The sequence below is a fragment of the Vulpes lagopus genome, chromosome 7, assembly GCF_018345385.1.
Source record: "Vulpes lagopus strain Blue_001 chromosome 7, ASM1834538v1, whole genome shotgun sequence".
Taxonomy (NCBI): domain Eukaryota; kingdom Metazoa; phylum Chordata; class Mammalia; order Carnivora; family Canidae; genus Vulpes; species Vulpes lagopus.
The window spans coordinates 88,604,012-88,625,229 of NC_054830.1; the positions used below are offsets into that span (position 1 = coordinate 88,604,012).

Below are 21,218 nucleotides of genomic sequence, written 5' to 3' on the forward strand. Positions count from 1 at the left end.
ATTTCAAAGCCATGTTTGCCACTAGTAATATTAACTCCTTAGATGTCTATAACAGTGTTTTTAAAGCTGTAAGTCACAACATATTAGTGGATTGTAACAGAAAATGTTTCTTCTGAACACTAACACACAGGCAAATATCAAGACATCATATATAGTAGATTAAGTGTTACTTTTTGAAACACTCGTTTCAATTGTATACTCTTATCTGTATATATATTTTTGTATCTATTCTGAGATTTTATATAAAATGTATTTCTCATTATGATCATATTGTTCTATATAATGTGTTACTTCTATATTTAAATAACATTAATTAGATTGGGGGTATTAAATAAGACCTGTGAATATTGTGCATGAAAACATAAGGAAGAGAATATAGCTCAGTCTCTAATGAAATATAAGCACCAACTCAGTAAACTCTGTACACTTCCATTTATAAGTACATTCCACCCAGTTCGGTTCTGCCTTCAGATATCCAGGTAGGATAACCAATGATGCCTGGAACCAAAATCTAATGAAGCAACTACAACAGTCTTAACCCTGCTTGAAATCCTATTCAGCACTATGTTTACTAACTACATGAGAGGTAGATTTGAAATGTCAGTGTACACTATTTGCTGTAAACATCCTGAGGTCAGAGACTATGAATTCTGTTTAGGACAAAGCTAATTTATTTTAATTGGTACAGGAAAAAATTGATTTCAATTGGATTTACTAATTTTCTTTCAATAAACACTAATTTATTTTTTAACAGGTTGATTAGAGGAATATATTTAGATGAAAAAAGAATTGGCTTCTTTGCCATGTCTTTTCCTTGAACCTGACACATACAGCCATATGTCATATTCAGAACACAGGACAAAAAAGCAAGTTGATGGGCCTTAGGTGACAACATGGAATTTGAAGTTCTAAGAGCTAGATGTTCATTGAAAAATTGGACTGCAACTTGCCAAGGTCAGAGAGTGACATTTTCATAAATTAATGCTATCAGAGGCTGCTGGAATTTTCACAATTGTCTTATTTGAAACCAGCAGAAGTTCCAATAGAGGTCATACTGATTATGCTGGCAGCAAATCTGAAGACTTCCAAAGCATGTAAGAATTTTCTTTGAATACAGAATAATAAAGCTTAGATAGATTATTTTAATATAAAGATCAGATTTTTTTTTTTGCTAAAAAGAAACATACCTATGTTTGTATGTTTAATGCCTCTTCATTTACTCTAAAATATGTTTCTATTTTTGTGTACTTAAGCTTACTTTTTTTTTGTAGTTTTCACTTATAAATAACAAAAATCTTAAACTGGAAGTTTCAGTTTGATAGAAATAAATTTGAAGGGAAACTGTGCAATGGAATAGGAAATGGTAACACAGAGGTTAAAGGAAAGAGAAAGGGAACTAATTTCTACTTACTCTGAATATGTATTAATTTCTGAAAAGTTCATGCATAGGTGAACCCCGAACATAGGAATTGATTGAGAATTATTAAATATTTATTTGGCTTTTATCACTTGCCATTAGGCCATATATAAAGAATATTCTGAAACCATAATAAGGATTAACACTCTAAATATTCTATTAAACATATCATTATGAAAAAAAAAGGGGGGAAATGAGGACAACTCCTATGAGACATGAACTAAGACGCATATGTGGGAAATGAGAATAGGGAATTTAAGTGTGGCTGTAATTTCTCTAATCATGTCTTTATCTACCAGAACTCACATCATCTCACTTAACTCACTTCCCACCCCTTAAACCTCTGCAAGATGGATTTTAAAAGAAATAGTCAATCCCAGTTCATCATCACTGTTTGGAGTTAAAGGTTCTCTGGCAAGAAGGGTCTAAGCCAGGAGTCTCCAGCCTTTTTAAGCAGCAAAACTACTGTCCATTTCCTAAAATATAAAGCAGTATCTGGAACAAGAAGTTAGAGTTCTGTTTACTGAATGTGTAAGATTCCACATGAGCAGGGACCATGAGAATGCCTTCTGACCTGGCAGAGCAAATACTGCCTGTGGGTAGCTCCCAGCCCTACCCCATCCCTGGTCAGGGAGCCTCCGACTGGTGGCCACATGGACCTCAGCCCTGCTAGAGCCCATGGTCAGGCCTTTTACCTTCTTGGGCAGTAGCACTCCACATACATTAAAATAGAAAAAAAAAAAAAACAACAACAGACTGAAATGATAACCACTGAGATGTCACAAAATGAATTAAATTTAAAAATAAGCAAACAAACAATACATTCCCTGGGAATGGAACATGAAGCACATTGATGCTTGCATATACTCCCCAGTAGTCCCTGTTAGCATGTATTATGTCTGCCCTGATCTTCATTCTATGGACTTCAATTACTTTATTTTTCTGAATATGAATAGTATTTTCCCTTAAGTAGTATTCTCATGGATAGCTCTGTTTTGACACCCCTTTGTCTCATCCCTAGACAGATGCCTCTTGCTTGTGAGGTGGCTGAAAAAAAAATTTTTTTTTCAAGTCAGAGCTGTTAAAGCAGACAGTGTTCCTTCTCTTGGACTCTCCCCTGAAACCTCTAAATCTCTAAGCAACAATAGGCTCAGCTGACAGTCCTGATCTGAGACATTTAAGAGGATTTTAGAAAAGATTTGGCTTTTGTTTGTTGTTTGTTGATATCTGGAATAAGGGGAGAGTATTATTTCTAGCCTTTCAAACAAAAGGTTTCAGAGCGTGCTTTGAGAGTAGGACTGGCGATTGGGATGCTCCTATATCATCCCACTCAATGGATCATCGCTAATGTCACACTGCAGAGCTTGCCAAATTGTGGTATATCTCTCAGTAGCAAGTAAATAAAGGGAAGCAAATGACCAATAATTTATCCTGTACTTGTTATAAGTAACTCAAATTACCTTGAACAAACAAATGTGTTTCTATTATTACCACATGCCACAAAAAGATAAAGGTATATGGAAATAATTATTTTAAGTTGCGTAAGGAAAATGCATATATCAATGCCTTTGTATTTCATATATACGTGTGTTTGTGTGTGTGTGTATGTGTACATAAAAACATTTTACTCTTTGCCAAATAGCAGAAGATATAAAATGTCTTGATCACATGTCTATGTGAGTCTTGAGATAGTTCATGAGATTATGGATCTGGGAAAATATATTCAATGATGTATCCAAAGTTAGTTGGAATTCCCAGCATAAACAAAGAGGTATTATTATCACTTTCACCTAGCTACAGCTGATATACCTAGTAACAGCATTCAAGCACATAATTTAGGAGTATATAAAAGTGCTGCCCTTGAAAGGTGAGGATCAGCCACTACTCTTTGCTTTCTCAACTGCTTGTGGAAAGAAATTGAAATTAGATCCCCCACCTATTAGTGGAGGTAGCTTAGAACATTGTGTTGAGAAAGTTTGAAAGACTGAGTCCAAATCCAGTCTTAGCAGGAAAGAATAGGATAAATGATTGGTGATATTTACATAGATACAGGAGTAGGAGGGAGTAATAGCCCTTGGGCCACGTATTTGCCACCCTAACTGCCACGTTATTGCCAACGCACCGCTTACCCATTTAATCATTCAGCTATCTACCCATCTCTTAAAATAGCTTATTGAACTTCAACCATATGACTTCTGGGCTATATCCTAGGAAATCAGAATCTATGCACCAGCCAAAATGTACTCAAGAAAAATTACAACCTAATATCTTATAATATCCACCTCAATTTTCTTTCTCTCCCATGGGGCCTCCAGTTCAGATGTATACATTTTAGATATCCTCTTCTATTCCCTTATTCTCTTTGAGGAAATAATTCTTCTACCACTTCTTACTCTTTGCTTCTACACAATCTCATACAAATACTTTTTTCTCTCAGTGTAAATAATCACTGGTGAACTCTTTGATATGGTGTCCCTGTGACTGTAAAGTGGTGACTGACTGGGTTCTTGCATCTTCCCAGTGCTTTCAGGGACACTTAGGTAATTAACTCCACCCACTACATTTGCCATATTTTTTGCCTATTTCTAAGACTGCAATTTTCTGTGTGTGTTTTTGTTTTTAAAACATGTTCTATCTACTTCCTCATCAACAGCCTGTTAGCCAAAGTTCCCTTTTGCCTTCTATCTCAATTTTCATTATGAGAAGAATTCAATAATATAGGATATTATTAGAAATATATGCAAGATGGGGGTGGCTGGCTGGTTCAGTCAGTGGAGCATGCGACTCTTGATTTTGGGGTCATAGTTCAACCTCCAAATAGAAGGTAGAGATTACTTTTTAAAAAATCATTAAACACACACACATACAGACACATAAGGTAGTTTTGTTGTTTGCTTGTGTTTTTTTTTTTTTTTTCATTTTTTGTCTTAAGACAGCAGTTGCTTTTGGACCAGAAAAACACTGTAGAATCAGTTCCCTAAACTCAAATGTTTTAAAAAGTGCTTAATATTTTTTTAAAGATTTTATTTATTTTTATTTATTTATTATTATTACTTATTTATTATTTTATTTATTTATCTATTTTAGAGAATATGAGCATTGGGGAGGACAAAGGGGAAGGAAAAGAATCTTAGGCAGACTCCTTGCAGACTGCAGAGCCTCACACAGTACTTGATCTGTGGATCTGGAGATCCATGACCTGAACCAAAAATCAAGAACTGGTCAATGAACTGACTGAGCCACCCAGGCATCCCAAGTCTTGTTTTATTCTAAACTAAATTCTACTGATTGATGGATTATTATCTCTTCTCAGTAAATCTCTCTAAATTTGAATATTTCCTGCAGATATGATTCAGTTAAGCCATGGTTTATCAGCATTTGAATTCCAAAGTCCTTTTATTTTCCTAGTATTTGGAAAAATTAAGCTTAGCAAAAATTAATTTAGTAATAGCTTCATTTTTAATAATCAAGGATTTTTGTAAATTAGCAATTAAAAAAAGTGCTATCAGTCATCCCTGGATTCATTCATTATTCAACAAATATTCATTGAGCACCTATATTATCTTAGATTGTATAAAGGGATAAGTAAATTACATGTGGTCTCTGTTTCTTTGTATCTTATGGATTAGTGGCATAAACACAATGCAGTGTTAAAATAGAACTTACATATTAGTGGGAAATTAAAAAATAAAATATAACTAATTTTCAACATTTGAAAGTAAATAGATAAGCATGTAGATAGCAAAGATGGTTGTCATCTAGGAAAACTTTGTAGAAAGTATATTTAAGTTGTGATCTAAAGGATTTTTTTTAAGGCAAGCCACAAAAAGTGGAAAGAATATGTTCCAATTAATGAAAATGAATGTTCAAAATCTCCAAAGCAAGAAATAATCTGACAGGCTCGAAGAATTAAAGGAACCCAGTATGGTTAGAGTATAGTAGACAAGCAGGCACTCAACAAAATTTGATGTCTTAAGAAGTAAGCAGGAACCACAGATTATTCAGGAATTTGTAGGCCATGATGAGGATTTTGGATTTTATACAAAGTATAATGGGAAACCATTGTGAGGAGGTGGGGGGGGGGTTTAAGCAAAGGGGCAGCATTGTTCATATTTATGTTTGTAAAGAGTTACACTGGCAGCTCCATGCAACATTGATTTGAGAGGATAAATATTGATACCAAGAAGCAGTTGATGCATAGGCTGCATAATAGATGATAGTAATTTGAATTAATCTGATGTCAGAGGAGATGCTGAGAAAAATCAAGATATTTTTAGAGAAAAAAGTGAACAACTTGAGATGGATCTAGCACCAGGGGTGGAATGGTAGGGAAGAAGGAGGAATCAAAGAAGACAGCTGTCTCAAACAAGTTGGGTGGTAGCATTAATCCCTGAGATGGGAAAGTATGGGAAGAAATCAGGAGAAAGGGCAGTTAGGAGAAAGGGCAGTATATTAAGGGTTTTATTTTGAAAATGTTTGAAATACCTGTGATATAATCAACAAGACATGTCAGGTGAGAATTAATATTTGAAGCCAGAACTCAGAGTACAGCATTTGGATTGAGATATAAATTTGGGAATCACTAGCATAGAAAAAAAAAAAAAAACAAGGTCTTGGATTGAATGAAATATTTAGTGAAAACATAGAGAATGAAGGACATCAGAATCCAGTATAATCTGAGAGTTTGTAATTTTAGAGTTTATAATTGTAATGGCAACAAGTTTCTACAGTGTGCTAGACACTTTATATATTAAAGTATTTTAAATACTGGTTTATTACAGAATTTCAATAAATACTACTTGATTGCATGAATGTACAGCCTTCTCTAGGACAAATATTTTTTTTCTGCTGGAAATGTGGTAGAAAGTGTCCTTATTTTAGCTCAAGTGCCAAAACTAAAAGCATAGAAGATAGGTACTTGTTTGTGTAAAAGAGGATAAACTGTATCCAGAACATTCATCAAGGGATCGGGCCTGCGAAACTGGTTCATTGTCCAGTATATAAGAGGACAGCATCATCAGAGAGGAGATTGAGGAGTATGAATTCCTTTGAAGAGTCTAATAGACAGTCCCTACATGTTCCAAATATAAGTACCTCCAAAGAACTACAGATAAATAGTGTGAGTAGTGCACAGAATGGAAACTGACATTCGCCCTGAAGTAGAAGGCACTCTGAACTGTAGAAACTCATATTCTTATGCTTCCACAAGATGGAGTGCAATGAAAGTGGCCTTTAGACTTGGTATTGGTGGGACGCTGTTGTTTAGATCCATCTGAAGGTTAAAGGTTAGCTGAGGATGACTTTGATGATAGAGAAGAACGACAAGTGGGAATGACTGACACTTCCTGAGTTTGGATTAATGGAAAGCAAGGAATGTAACTGACTTTAGCCTTCCCCAAAGGACTTCTCCAAAAGGACTACCTGTAGGAAGTAAGGCAACCCACAGAAAGAGGCTGTGCAGAGTTTACCACCAAAGCAAGGAGCAGGGAGTCACTAGAGGTGAAGTGAAGAAAAGGGAATGATTTGTGCCAGAAGATTGATGTGGGATGGTCAAAGAACCCATAAATGTACCCTGTGAGAGCAAAGACTTGCATGCAGGCATCTGCCTTCAGAGGACCAAGTGCCAGAGAATGGCAGCATCAGCTACCTATGATTTTTCTTCCTTTTACTCCAGTCTCACTCTTACCTTGTCTCTGTTCCTGTCCCAAAGGAGCTAGAAACAGCAGCTAGAGGAAGGTGAGGTGGTGAGGCATTAAAGAAACTAAACATATATTTCATCCTCCTTTCCCACTGCAGACTGGTTAATCCAGATCCGGGGCATGGGCAGTGATGTTGCTGTGAAGAGATGAGAAGCTATGAACTGGGCATTGGAAGTTTCAAGTTATATTGTGATAGGCTTTTAATATCTGAAAATGAGGACTGTTCATTAGTTCTTGGAAGTCATTGCAAATCAATGGTTCTTCTTAAGATATTAGGCAAGGGAATGGAAGGAATAGCTAACAGAATGGGTTTGCGGGACAGTGGTAGGAGAAAAATTAAATTGCTTGTCTTTTGAACTCTTCTGAAAATTGCTTGTGAATAACTTAGTTCTAATTAGAAATTATTCCCAAACTCTTATTACTATCTTCAGTGATGTGTACATAACTGGAGAATTCAATTGAGACAGAATCAGTGTCTTCAGTTACATATGCTCCAGAATAAGATGGCCCTGTGTGTACATGGTTGAAAAGAAAACTCATTTCATTGGTGTGAAACCAAACATATAGAAAATGCTGGAAATACTCAGGTCTCTTGGTATTCTTTTCTATTATCAACTTCTACATGGATTTCTGAAGGTTGAGACCAGTAATTACAGTAAGAAGTAGGATATACTAATTGCCCCCATAGAACCTTTCTGTGATACTGAGAATGATCTATATCTGCCCCACCACTCATGCTAGCTACTAAGGTACATGTGACCACTGACAACTTAAAATGTAACCAGTATAACTGAGGAATATATTTACATTTTTTTACATTTTATTTCATTTTAACTCATTTAAACTTGAACAGCTACCTGTGGCTAGTGGACAGCACGGGTCCAGACTCTTTAAGGGCTTGTGCTGAGCTACAAACACACAGCATGAAATAACACTGTTTTAGAACTGATGAAGACAGTTCCCAGCCATTTCCCACCTTAAAAAGTTTATATTGGGGTGTGCGCACCTAGGTGGCTCAGTTGGTTAACCATTGGACTCTTGATCTTAACTTGGGTCTTGATCTCAGGGTCATGAGTTCAAGCCTGATGTTGGACTCCACACTGGGTGTGGAGCCTATTAAAAAAAAAAAAAAAAAGGTCTATTTTGGACTCTTATTTTGGCCAAATATCCTGTGTAGATACCTTTTGCTCTTAGCCATGTTATTTTCTGTTAATCTATAATGTTTTGTCCTCTTTTATTAATCTGGCAAGTGCTTTCATAATATTTGAAGGAAGGAGGGTGTTTCCCTCACTATAAAAAGTATCTTAATTAAGACAGATAAGTCATACAGCTTTTGTTTATGTTGCAATTTTCCCTGTAGCTAGAATTAAATGATGCTGTCAAAGGGCAATGCTAGTGTTTGATGGCTTTTAATATTTTTGTCCATATCAAAAGACTAAATAAATGCAATCGATATCCTCAATTCCTAACTCTGTAGTAATTATTCCAATAAAGAGATATTCATGCTACCAAGCATCAATAGATGTTCTTCATTGCCCTAATAAATCTACTCCTAGAAAATAAACCATGTTCAGCTCAGGCTTTAGAAAGAATATTAGCAAACATCCAAGCTTACAATGTTATTAACCGAAGACTTCAGCACACGGGGCTTACAAAATATGGATTTTTAAAACCCAAACACTTAATGAGAACCATCAAGAAAGAAGAATCATATCTGCAAAGGGGCTGCATATTATATTTTGGGTGGCTCCTTTGGCAAAAAACCCAAATGAAGATTTTTAAATAGCACTGGCTATTCAGGAGAACTCATTCTATAAATGACTATCTCATAAAATAAAACAACTACAAAATAATAATATCAGCAGTTATGAGTACTCCTTGCTGGCTGACTCTATTTTAAGATATTCAGAGATCCTCACAAGAACCTCATGAGTTAGATACTATTTTATTCTCATTATATAAATGAGGAAGCTGTGGCTTTGAGGAAGCTGTGTTGTTAGGAGATTACCCGAGGCCCATAATCTGTGGTAGGAGAGTTGTGATATTTATCAAATCCAGGTATATCTTACACCAAAACCCATACCTCTTATTTATTACGTATTTTTAAATCTACATGTAAATACCCACTGTATACTTTTTAAAAGATTTATTTATTTATTTATTTATTTATTTATTTATTTATTTATTTATTTATGAGAGAGAGAGAGAGAGAGAGCCAGTGAGTGAGCAGGGGAAGAGCAGAAGGAGAGGGCAAGAAAGAGAATCTTAAGCAAACTCCCTGCTGAGTGTGGATCAGGGGTCTCCATGTCATTGAGATCATGATCTGGGCTGAAACTCAGAGTTGTATGTTCATCCAACTGAGCCACCGGAGTATCCCAAGATCTACTATATATATATATTTATATTTTTTAAAAAACTTTATTTATTTAGAGAGACAGAAAGAGAGAGAGGCAGAGATACAGGCAGAGGGAGAAGCAGGCTCCACGCAGAGAGCCTGATGTGGGACTCGATCCAGGGTCTCCAGGATCATGCCCTGGGCTGCAGGTGGCCCTAAACCACTGTGCCACCGGGACTGCCCAAGACCTACTATATATTAAGACAAGCCACTAACAAGCCAGTGCCAACCTTCTTGTTTCAGTCTGTGTAATTCCAGCATGCTACAAAACTTTGCGAGTCTCTGTTAGCTCAGCTTGCTAGATATATAGGTTAACTTTGTTGACTTAAATGGTTAGCAGTTTTACTTGGTAAAATCCTCCTTTTAGTGTATATAACAAAATAAGGAAATAAGGCATAAATTCTTTTAACATCCAATTCATTCAAAAAATATTTGTATCACTCACTCACAGTCTTTCTCTCCCTATCTCTCTCATCCTCTCTCTCTCTCTTTCTAGATAGGTAGATACAAGATATATCTATAAGACATATATTAAGTCTCTCTATATAGGTATAGACATAGATATAGACAGGACTCATATCCTATTTGCAGATCCACTTACACTAGAAATGTTAGGAAAGGACTTCAGCATCAAATTACTGGAATAGGTATTACTTTATCAATGTTTTAAAGGGGGAAAAATACTTTGAATTCAGAGGATCTAAGACAAATGGTATGAATATAATAAACTCATACAATGTATAAATGGTAGTGTATAAACTTTGCATTGGTGGATTTTTACAATCCAGATATGTGAGGAGAAAAAAAAAGGAAAGGTATGAACAATAGGAATTTATTTTCCATAGTTTTGGAGGCTGGGAAGTCCAAGATTAAGGCGCTGGTTGATCCAGTTCCCCAGTAAGGGATCTCTTTCTGGCTTGCAGATGACCACCTTCTGGCTGTGTTCTCATATGGCAAATGGGGAGGTGGGAAGGAGAGACAGAGAGAGACAGACAGACAGACAGAGAGACAGAGAGATATAGCAAATTTTTTGATGTCTCTTCTTTTTTCTTCTTTGGGCAATTATACCATCAGGAAAGCCTCACCTTCCTAACCTCCTCTAAACCCAATTACCTCCTAAAGACTCATTCCAAATACTGTCACATTAGTAATTAGTGCTTCAACATATGAATTTTAGGAGGACACAGTTCACTCCACAGAAGGCACATTATAACAAAACTCCAGGGCAAAACAGCTCAATGACTCTTGGTAGAAGAGAGAATAGACCAGCAGGGTAAAAATGGAAGGTAAGTTTAGAAACACCCAGGGCTTCCAGATTAGCCATAACTTCCAGACTAAGGAGTTCAACACTGTTATATAACTGAACTTGATGAAGTTGTTAGCCAAAATTCATTTGGTGAGATATATTAGGATGTTTTAAAGGAGAGAAGGAACAGAGAGATAATGCATATAGAATTACTTGTCCCAAAGTAAATGTGCCATAAATTACCTTCATATGACTCATTTTATAAGGAATGTGATTCAAAATAGAGACATGAGAGACAAATGAGTACAGTATGACAATAAAAGATCTTAGAAATCAACTAGGGATACAGAAAACAAACTGTATATACCATAGGGCCTTTTCCTCAAGCAAGCATGTAGAAATATATAACAGTTCCATGTATGGAAAGAAACTTTTTTGGAGGATGGGAGAAAGTGCAATAAATTCAACAGCAGTCAACCATAGTTGGTTTTGAGAAATACTAAAATAGATGCATAGCTTGTAAGGCAAAAAGCAGTGCCACTTCAACTTGCTGACCTGGCTTTTCTCAACTACACTATTTACAAAAACGTTGGTTTAAAGCATTGTATCAAGCACAGTGATGATCATAACCTCATCTAATCATCTTTTTTCTTACCAAATACAGGAGGGAGAATACTTTTTTAAAATTAAATTTAAGTTGTTCAATAATTAGAGAGTAGACATTGAAAGTATAGAGGAAGAAACAAAAACCTAAAGAAAAAAAACTTAGTAAAAAAAAATGAAAGAAAATAAAGTACTAAAGTACTTGCAGGGAAATAGCAAAATCAAGTACTCTAAATGACTTACATTTTTCTGCTCTTTTACTCTAAATTTCATGACCTTAGTGAAGGAATAATCTTTAGCCTTAGAGTTTCCTAAACACAGTGTGCAAACGATCCATTGGAGTTTGTATTTTATTATTTTATTGTTTTTTAATTTTCTTAATGGAAAGCAGTCATTGCTTTATTTTTTTAAGAGTTTGTTCATTCATTCATGAGAGACACAGAAAGAGAGAAGCAGACATAGGTAGAGGGAGAAGCAGGCTCTTCTCAGGGAGCCAGATGCAGGACTCAATCCCCAGACCCCAGGATAGGGATCATGTCCCAGCCAAAGGCAGATGCTTAACCGCTGAGTCACCCAGGCATCCCTTTCTTTACCTCTTTCTCTTGAGTAAGAATAGCTTAAAGGACAACACATGTTGAATCAGGTAAAGAGCAATCTATGTCCTTTAAGACTTTTCCTATTTAGCAAGCAAATAATTTTACTGTTTAGAATCCCCCATTCTTAAAAGAAAGTACAGGTGTCTATTTTTTTCTGATTAAGAGCTTACATATTTGTCTATAAAGATTACTATAGCCCCGTATTTCTTCTAAATTTTATCAGCTCCATAATTTTTTCTCTATCCAATATTTTTTTCCATTTTATTTTCATCCGATATTATTTTTGTAATAATATTTTCATATGGAGACTACTGACAAAAATAATGAGAAGCATTTTTACTGTTTGCACTGCTATATTTAGAAATAATGTAATGTTCATTTTATGGCAGATAATTCTTGACATATTAAGTTATATTTAAATACATTTAAATATAAATCAGTAATTTTGGCAGTAGTCAGTTTAGTAATTCTGTTGCCTCAAATCCTCTTTCAACTTAGAAATTATATCCATTGTTTCTACCTCATATTTGAAAGATTAGTGGACCCTCCATTAACCATAAGGTGAATAGTCATTGCTATGCACAGATAACCTCCAGGACTGTTATTGATAGCTTTTGGTTGGATCATCCTCCTATGTACATATATTTTTTTTTTCCCTTCTTGTCCTGTCCTGTCGTTTCCTTTCCTCTCTTCCTCTTCTTTTAATAAAATAGTTATATAAGCCATAGGTCATAGAGGACTAAATTGAGCAGACAGACAATTTTACTCGGTCTTCTTAATCAGTTTTACCTGCTTTTTATATTTTACATTTACTTCATTACTTTTACAAAGCTAAAGAGAGTGCTTTGGGATTGAGTCAGGTGTAGAGAGGAGGTCATGGAGGACTTCTCATGCCACCAGCATCAGTGTTCTTTAGGAATCCCAGTATGGTTCATTACAATGGTCAGTTACAAAAACTTGGTTAACTGTCTTCCAAGTTTCTTATTTTTATTTGTATTGTTCAATGAAAACCCAGCTCTGTGAATCTATGTCATATGCTCCTCTGGCTCGTTTACATGTTCCAAAGGTTTGAAGACTTCACTGAACCTAAGAGAGGCAATTATACCTCTATAACTGTTAACTGTTTTCCTGGTTTATAACCTGGTTAACTGTTTTCCAAGTTTCTTACTTTTATTTGTATTGTTCAATGAAAACCCAGCTCTGTGAATCTATGTCATATGCTCCTCTGGCTCGTCTACATGTTCCAAAGGTTTGAAGACTTCACTGAACCTAAGAATCACCTGCGACCTTGTTAAAAATATTCTTGCTACCACCCCCCACCCCCACCCCCACCCCGTGAGATTCCGGCATCTGCATGCTCCTTAATTCACTTTGCAGTAATCCCCTTACTTTATGAATGGAATCCCTTCAAAATAAGGAACGTGATTCATTCAATCAGTTGCATCCACCTGTCACCAGAAATTCCGGTGCTTAGTACTCAGTCTCTTAGATATTCGAGCACATTTTGAGTTTCATAGGTTTGGGGACCCGCTTGAGAAAGCAACTAATCGTAACCTGGTTTCTACGGGGTTGCAATTTGCAGGGCGGGACAGCGGCCGTTCACGTTCACGCGTGGGGAATCGCCCCCGCTGTGGGGAGGGCCCGCACGTCCTGACGCTTTACTGCGCTTAGAGCGGTCAGAACCGCCAGCTTCCAAAAGAAGTAGTTGCGGCTTTCCACGCTGCCCCTTGTCTGTCTCAGAATGTGTCATTTTGTCATCATTATGTGCCTCGGGAGTGTCGTGCCGGCGGCGGCGGCGCCGGGCTGCAGCGCCCGGGCCTGCACGGAAGCGGCCGCAGAACCCAGGGGGGACTCACGCCCCCCGCCCCCCCGCCCGCCCGCCCGCGGGCTGAGCAGCAACGCGCTCCCCGGGGCATTGTGCGCGCCGGCCGCGGATCGCAGGCCGGGGGGGGGCAGCTCCGCCACGGGAGACGAGACACGCCTCAGCCCGGGCACATTCCCGGCCCCCTCTGGCCCCGGGCCAGCCGCCGCCGCCCGCCGCCTCTCCGCCTCCGCCGCCGCCGCCGCCTCCGCCGCGGCCCCGGCCCCGGCCGCCCGCGCCTCGGCCCACGGCGCCGGCGGCGCGGCGGGGACGGCACCGATGTGGCGCATGCGTGGTGGCGCCGCCAGGCGCGGGAGCTGCGGCGGCGGGGACGGCGGCGGGGACAGCCGCGGGCAGGGCCGCCCGGGCCGGGCTCGCGGGGGCGGCGGCGGCGGCGTGGGCTGGCGAGGCCGTGCGGGCGGCGCCCGCCAGCAGCTGGAGGAGCGGTTCGCCGACCTGGCCGCGAGCCACCTGGAGGCCCTCCGCGCGCGGGACGAGCGGGACCGGCAGAACGCGCGGCTGCGCGAGGAGAACGCCCGGCTGCGGCTGGAAAACCGGCGGCTGAAGCGCGAGAACCGCAGCCTCTTCCGTCAGGCCCTGCGGCTCCCCGGCGACGGTGGCGACGGGGCGGCCGCGGACGCGGCGAGGGCCAGCCCGGGCCCCGACGACGCCGGCACGAACCGCGGGGCGGGAGGCGGCGGCCTCGAGGACGAGCCGGGCAGCCCCAGGGCCCTGAGGGCGCGGCTCGAGAAGCTGGAGGCCATGTACCGCCGGGCGCTGCTGCAGCTGCACCTCGAGCAGCGGGGACCGCGCCCGCCGCGCCCGCGTGGCGACAAGGACGAGCCGCCCGTGCGCGCCCCCGAGCCGGGCCTGCGCGCCCCGGACGCCGGGCCCCCCGGGCCCTGGCTGTAGCCCGCGGCCGCGGCCGGCGGGGGCGGGGCTTCGCGCGGGGGCGGGGCTTCGCGCGGGGGCGGGGCTTCGCGCGGCCCCGCCTTCCCCGCGCCTAGCAACGGCCTGGCCCGCGCCGCCGCGTGCCCCGCCCCCCGCCCGGGCCCTGCCGGCGTGGGCGGCCTGTGGGCGCGCGCCGCTGCGGCCCTCGGGAGCCCCCCTGCCGCCGCCCCCCTGCACAGCACCTGCCTCCGGCCTCCGGCCTCCGGCCTCCTGCCTCCTGCCCTGCGGGGTCCCTGGGCCGCGGCCTTTACAACAGCGAGAACACTGTGCCAGTCAGCACTCTCCGATGCCTGAACGTTTCACGGTGGCGCGAGGACCTCTTCTATTTTTTTTTTTCCTTGTTTTCCCCCTGTTTTGGTTCTTTGAGGAATGATTAATGCATCTTGAGTTGGTTGAATTTGTTGTGCATACTTCAGTCCCCTAAATGCTCCAGCCATGATCTCTTATGTGGCCAACATTCGCTTTTATAAGTCAGTATTACTTAGGATATCCTATAAAGTAACACCTTTTTATTAAAAAGGTAATATTTATCAGGAGCTCTGTGTCTGCCCCCTGCTCTAGTCCTTAAACATCTAATATATACTGATTTGTTTACCCCCCCAAGGAAATTTTTAAAATATCTGCTTATAAGGGATCCTTTAAATTGATAAATAAACCTGGTGCGTTAAAAATAACCTAGAAACTTCCCACGACTATTCTTTGAAGTGTGTTACCTTTTTACACATGTTTAAGAAATATACATGTCATGTATACATTTTACAAGGTTCAATGTCTGACTTATTCTTTGTGAGCTACCATTTTTGCTTAATGTAAGTGATCGTTTTAGATAATTAAAGATTAGTCTAAATACTATTTCACTATTTTTATTACATTTGAGGCATTAGAGCATAGTCAGTGCACAGCTACTGTCTTACTTTATTTAATAATTTTTAAGAAATCATTAATTGTTTCTGTGTCAAAAGCCTCCAAAGCGATTTAAGACTCAATTGTGGTTTCAATGGCAAAACAAAAACAAAAACAAAAAGTGGTTGATTTCAACAACCATGTTCTAAAAAAACCTTTTTGCATTTTATTGAGTAGGCACCTTTGACTAAGTAGTAAAGAAGATACCAGTGTACCTCATAAAAATCATGAATATAATACAGCGTATAAGTGATGGAAAATATCAGTTGAAGAGAAGAATATATGAGTTTTTGCAAAAGCTAGAAATTAAATCATAAATTAGAGTTTTATTTGTGACATATCCTAGAAGTTTCAAATATATGACATATATTACAAAAAAAAAGGTATCAGAGAAAATAGTTTTGTGATTTTTTTATTCCTGGGGTTTGAAGACACTGTGCATTTTGCTGAAAGGTAGTTGATATTTGTTGTAAATAATACAATCTTCCTCTCTGACTGAAAAATATAAGAAGAATCTTGGTGAGGATATGAAAAGTATTTCTATCACCTTTACTTCATTTCTTACAGTGAAAGAAATAAAACAGTTTTAGGAGGCAGTAGAAATTAAAGGATAGGAATAAAGCATATCAGCCCCGCTACTACTTAACTGTAGTTTTGGGTTTAAATTAGTTAATCTCTCCAAGCCTTACTTTTCTCATCATTAAATGAATGCAACGTCTACCTCAAAACATACAAATTTTATTGAGATGTTATATGTAAAATGCCACAGTAAGTGGTTGATGAATGAGAATTATCATCTAAAATGTGAAAGTCATAAATGTGTATTTTCTGACACTTTCCTTTCCCTATTTTCCTCCTATATGACTTTATATTAGCAGAGAAATATATTCTTTGAGTTGACAATTTTCACTTCTTATAAATAAATAGGGGAGAGAAAGCTCTATATAATAAGGGAATAATGCATCAAAATGTTCAAAAATATTTGCCACGTGTGACAAAATTGGGAATATTCAATAAGCAAGCAAAATATTTAGTTTTTAAGTACCTTTTGTGTTAAAATCATGAATAAGTATTAAAAAATTGTAAAAGAATGAGCATAAAAACATATAAGTGGGGACAACTTTTAAGCATAATTCCTAAAAAAACTTCTGAAACCAAAATGCCCCATGAGATGGATTAAGGCTGATATATATTTCAACTTTGTTGAAATTGTCTGCTGTGATAACTGATAAAGCACCATGTAGTAATACGAAAGATCTTTGTAATATCAAAATATGTGTCTGTTAAAGAAGTGGGTAAAGTTGATTTTAGAAAAGTTTGATCTAGGATCTGTTTTGATTTAAAATAAACTAATAGTTCAGATTATCATACCTTGACATTTTATTTTCATAATTTGTTGTTGTGCAATGAAAAGGGCTTATAATTTATAGAAATGAGCAACAAAAATAGGCCACGTTAGCAAAACAATGTTGCAGGAAGGATTGGCATTCTTAAACAGCATTTTTTATGGCTGCTATTCACAAAACTATACTTCCTTTATCTTTTCCTCTATAAAAAAATAGGATATAAGTCAAAGCAATATGGAATGAGTACTTCCATTCCATGGAATGGAAGCAAAATCTCTATTTTGCTAAAAGAAACAGATTTTTCACTGAGAAATTCTCACAAAATCTACATGAATAGATGACACAATTTATTAATCTTTCTGTTTAGTGATTAATTACAATTCTGATTTATCTAATATAAACATGCTTTTTTGAAATATATCTTATCCATCTTATATAGACAGTCTATGAATATATTTAGGCATTGGAAATAATGGACCAAGGAAGACACTTAGATAATAACCACATCTGACCTTATAAGGATTAGTCATGATCAAATTTCAAATTTTAAGCTTAAACTAAGATTTTCATCTCTCAATGATCAGGATTAAAACTACATTGTGTTTAGAGGGTAGCAGATTTTGCTTATGCAATTCATGTTCAGAATCTACTTGTCAGTATAATCTTTGCTTATTTCATGATAACTTATTAGTAAGAAAGTCCTTTTGTATACCCAAACTCTCAGACATCTGTCATGCTTTAGGGAAAATTTGGGAAAGGACAACAGTGAATGTGTTGGTGCTTGACTCTTAAGAGTCTGAATGATAAGCATTCTACTAAAAATTTGAGCTTTTATAAGGAGAAATTTGAACAACAATCTATCTCCTATTTCATACTTGGGACTGATAAAAGTTTTCCTTGGCCTTTCGTTTTTCCAGATCTTGCTTTATCTTTGATTTTAAAATGGACTCTATGGTATTTTGAACTTAATGAACCTGCCTTTAGTTAATGGTGAAGACTTGCTAAGAACCAAGAAATCCAACAATTCATTGACTATTAAAAGCAGTGGAAAATTTTTTTTTTTTTTCCTATTACATACTATGTTTGATTCAAGTGCTTCAGGATGTCCGGAATCTTTGCTCTCCATGGTCCTTCAAGGTCTCAGAACCTGTTAAACGTTCCTCTACCTTACACTGGGTCATTGTTTCATTTGCTTGGCAGAAACAGGTTATTCCGGATCCAGCTTTCAGCATACGGGAAGGAGAAAGAGAACTTGGAAGAGTTCTGCCCCAATCTGAAAAATAACATAAATTACCCCGGACACATTCTGTTAGTAAAACTTCATCATATAAAACCCATTTAACTTCAAAGGAGGCTGAGAAGTATAGTCAAGTGATAGAGTTTTGCCCAGCTAGAATTTCATTATTATAAAAGACAGAGAACAGATTTTGGTGGACAACTCCCTTAAAAGAGGCTAGCATCTACTTAATTTTTTAAAGGACTTACATATTCTCATATAGCATTCTTGAAACAACATAATTTAAAATAGAAATATTATGGTATTGCTTTACCGATTGAAAAAGTTCCAACCATTTCATTCCCCTTTGTACCATCCTTATAAGTACAAAACATAAGATACTGTTTGAAATAAACAAGGAAATATAGTTTAAATTTTATATAGGAAATCCTTATAAAATATATAAATAGTGTATATGTCATAAAAATACAGTTTTGAGAGCTTGTAATTGGTAAACATTATTTCATACGTAAATCTAGATTTATAAGGGAGAGGGAGAGGGAGAAATGTTTCTGTTCATCTTGTTTCTTATATACTAGCATTTTACGATCTGTAGAGCTGAAAGAGTCCTTGGTAAATTTCAGCCCAGTATTCCTCAGACTCTTGGCAACAATTTAACAACTTGAGCAAGCTATGTACATACCCACTCCATAATTTAGAATATGTGCATCGCAATTCTAGGTAATATTATTCTCTCCTGTTTATGAATGAAGAAACTAATGAACAAAGATTATGAATAAATTTTCCAAAGTAAAAAAGAAAAATATATTTAAAAATTTAATTGACATGTAATTGTATTCATATGTCTTAGGACAATGATTTGATGTATGTATGTATTGCAAAATGATAACAAGTTTAGTTAACACAACCACGTAGTTGAAAATCTTTTTCCTTGTGATGAGAATTTTCAAAGATCTACTGTCTTAGGCACGTTCAAATGTACAATATAGTATGGTTGATTATAATTACCACACTGTACATTATATCCCAAGACTTATTCAAATAAGCTATTTACTGGTTTTGATAAGAATACTTCTGGCTTTCTCTACCAACATGATATGATTGTCCAGTAATTTCCTAATTTTGCACTCTTTATCATGGCCATGATTATACTTATTCCATAAAAAGATTTTTTTTTGTTTGTGCTGCAGTACAGTTTAAATAGTAATGGAGTTATATGTTCCTTTACATTTTTGTAAATTTTATGCATGACATTCTTGGGGATATATGGATAGATTATTTTGGGAGGAAAGAGTAGATCTTTGAAAATTTTGCCTACTTATTTGATGGAAATGTATCTCTTTATAATTATGGCCCAGAGAGACTGAAGGGAAAGATTTATATTTCTTGGTCAGAAGAGGGACTCTCCCTCTATCTTACAAGACGCAGAAAGAAAGCAGAGAGTCCCATTTCCTTTGGCAGCTATCATGTGATCATAAGAATGGCAGCACAGAGAGATGGAAGAAAACTTCTTTATTGATAACATCATAGCTGTTCTGGTTGTCATGCCTGGGGTCTGTCGTACATCTGGACTGTCAGTTATGGGTGAAAATACATTTCCTTATTGTTTAAGGCAGTTTGAGTTAGAGCATTTAAAAATGTCACAATGGAATCGTATACTAGAATGAACATTACAGTGACACACCAAAATACGGGTTTCTCACAATGTTGAGGAAGAGAAGTCAAACATAAAAGTACATAAAAGGGACAGAAAAACCAATATCTATATGTTTAGACTTGTACAAATTAAACAAGAAAAAAATTATCCCATTTTAGAAATGGGCAAAAGACTTAACAGATCTTTTTTTTTTATTAGAGAAAAGCTAAATATCCCAATAAACAAAGGTGAAGATTTTCAAATTAACAGTAATATAAAACTAAGCTTTGGTGTCCTATCTCTAGCATTGGATAACTCACTCAGCATTTGCTTAATGGCTAAAGCAAAAAAAAAAAAAAAAAAAAAAATCCTTCCGAACCTCTACTCCTATGGTCCTTACATCTTACTGGTTATTAAATTATTTAATTTTTTTTCTCAAAATGGCCTTTCATAGTTTTCCCTTTTTGTTCATAATTTTGGGCCTATCATATTTAAGGGCCTTTGGGTTTCACTTTCTGTAAAGTGAACATTGAGGAATGCAAATTTATTTTAATTCAGATGAGTAAATTTGTGTATGTACTATTGATTAATAATCTTCAAAACAGGGTATGCAGTTAAAAATCTCAGATCTTCAATTTATATTTATTTCAATTTCATCCTTTAATTTTTTTTTTAAAGACTGTATTTATTTATTCATGAGAGACACACACGGGGCGGGGGGGGCGGGTGGCGCAGAGACACAGACAGAGGGAGAAGCAGGCTCCATGCAGGGAGCCTGATGCGGGACTCGATCCCAGGTCTCCAGGATCACACCCTGGGCTGAAGGCGCTGAACTGCTGAGCCACCTGGGCTGCCCCTTTAAAACTTTATTGTGTATGTTCCACAATGCTTTTAGTATAGTAAATGACACAAATTTTGGTATGTGCTCAAAATGTTTTACAGATCCCACACTACACTGAGAATCACCTCAGTTGCAGGATTTCTCATTTATTAGCCTTAGACCTCAATCTCTTCATTGCTTAATCTCTGTAGTACACAATTTTTTAGAATAAATGTAACAAAATGTATCCAAATATGTATCATAGTTACACTTGTTATAAGACTTCAATTAGATTTTATATCTGAACTTGGATTGTATGCTTTAAAATATAACCAAAATAGGGATCCCTGGGTGGCGCAGCGGTTTGGCACCTGCCTTTGGCCCGGGGGCACGATCCTGGAGCCGCGGGATCGAATCCCACGTCGGGCTCCCGGTGCATGGAGCCTGCTTCTCCCTCTGCCTGTGTCTCTGCCTCTCTCTCTCTCTCTGTGTGACTATCATAAATTAA

General features: G+C 38.0%; 1 protein-coding gene across 1 annotated transcript; it reads left to right on the forward strand.

The window, feature by feature from the left end:
• Nucleotides 1–14,036: 14,036 nt before the first annotated feature.
• Nucleotides 14,037–15,442, forward strand: TUSC1 (tumor suppressor candidate 1). Its single transcript, XM_041760457.1, has one exon. It carries the CDS (start codon nt 14,097–14,099, stop codon nt 14,727–14,729), a length of 633 nt encoding a protein of 210 aa, XP_041616391.1. The 5' UTR covers nt 14,037–14,096; the 3' UTR covers nt 14,730–15,442.
• Nucleotides 15,443–21,218: the final 5,776 nt, after the last annotated feature.

What these genes read in the sequence shown, in the direction of transcription:
- TUSC1 (XM_041760457.1), top strand. Translation starts at nt 14,097, where the DNA reads ATGTGGCGCATGCGTGGTGGCGCCGCCAGGCGCGGGAGCTGCGGCGGC.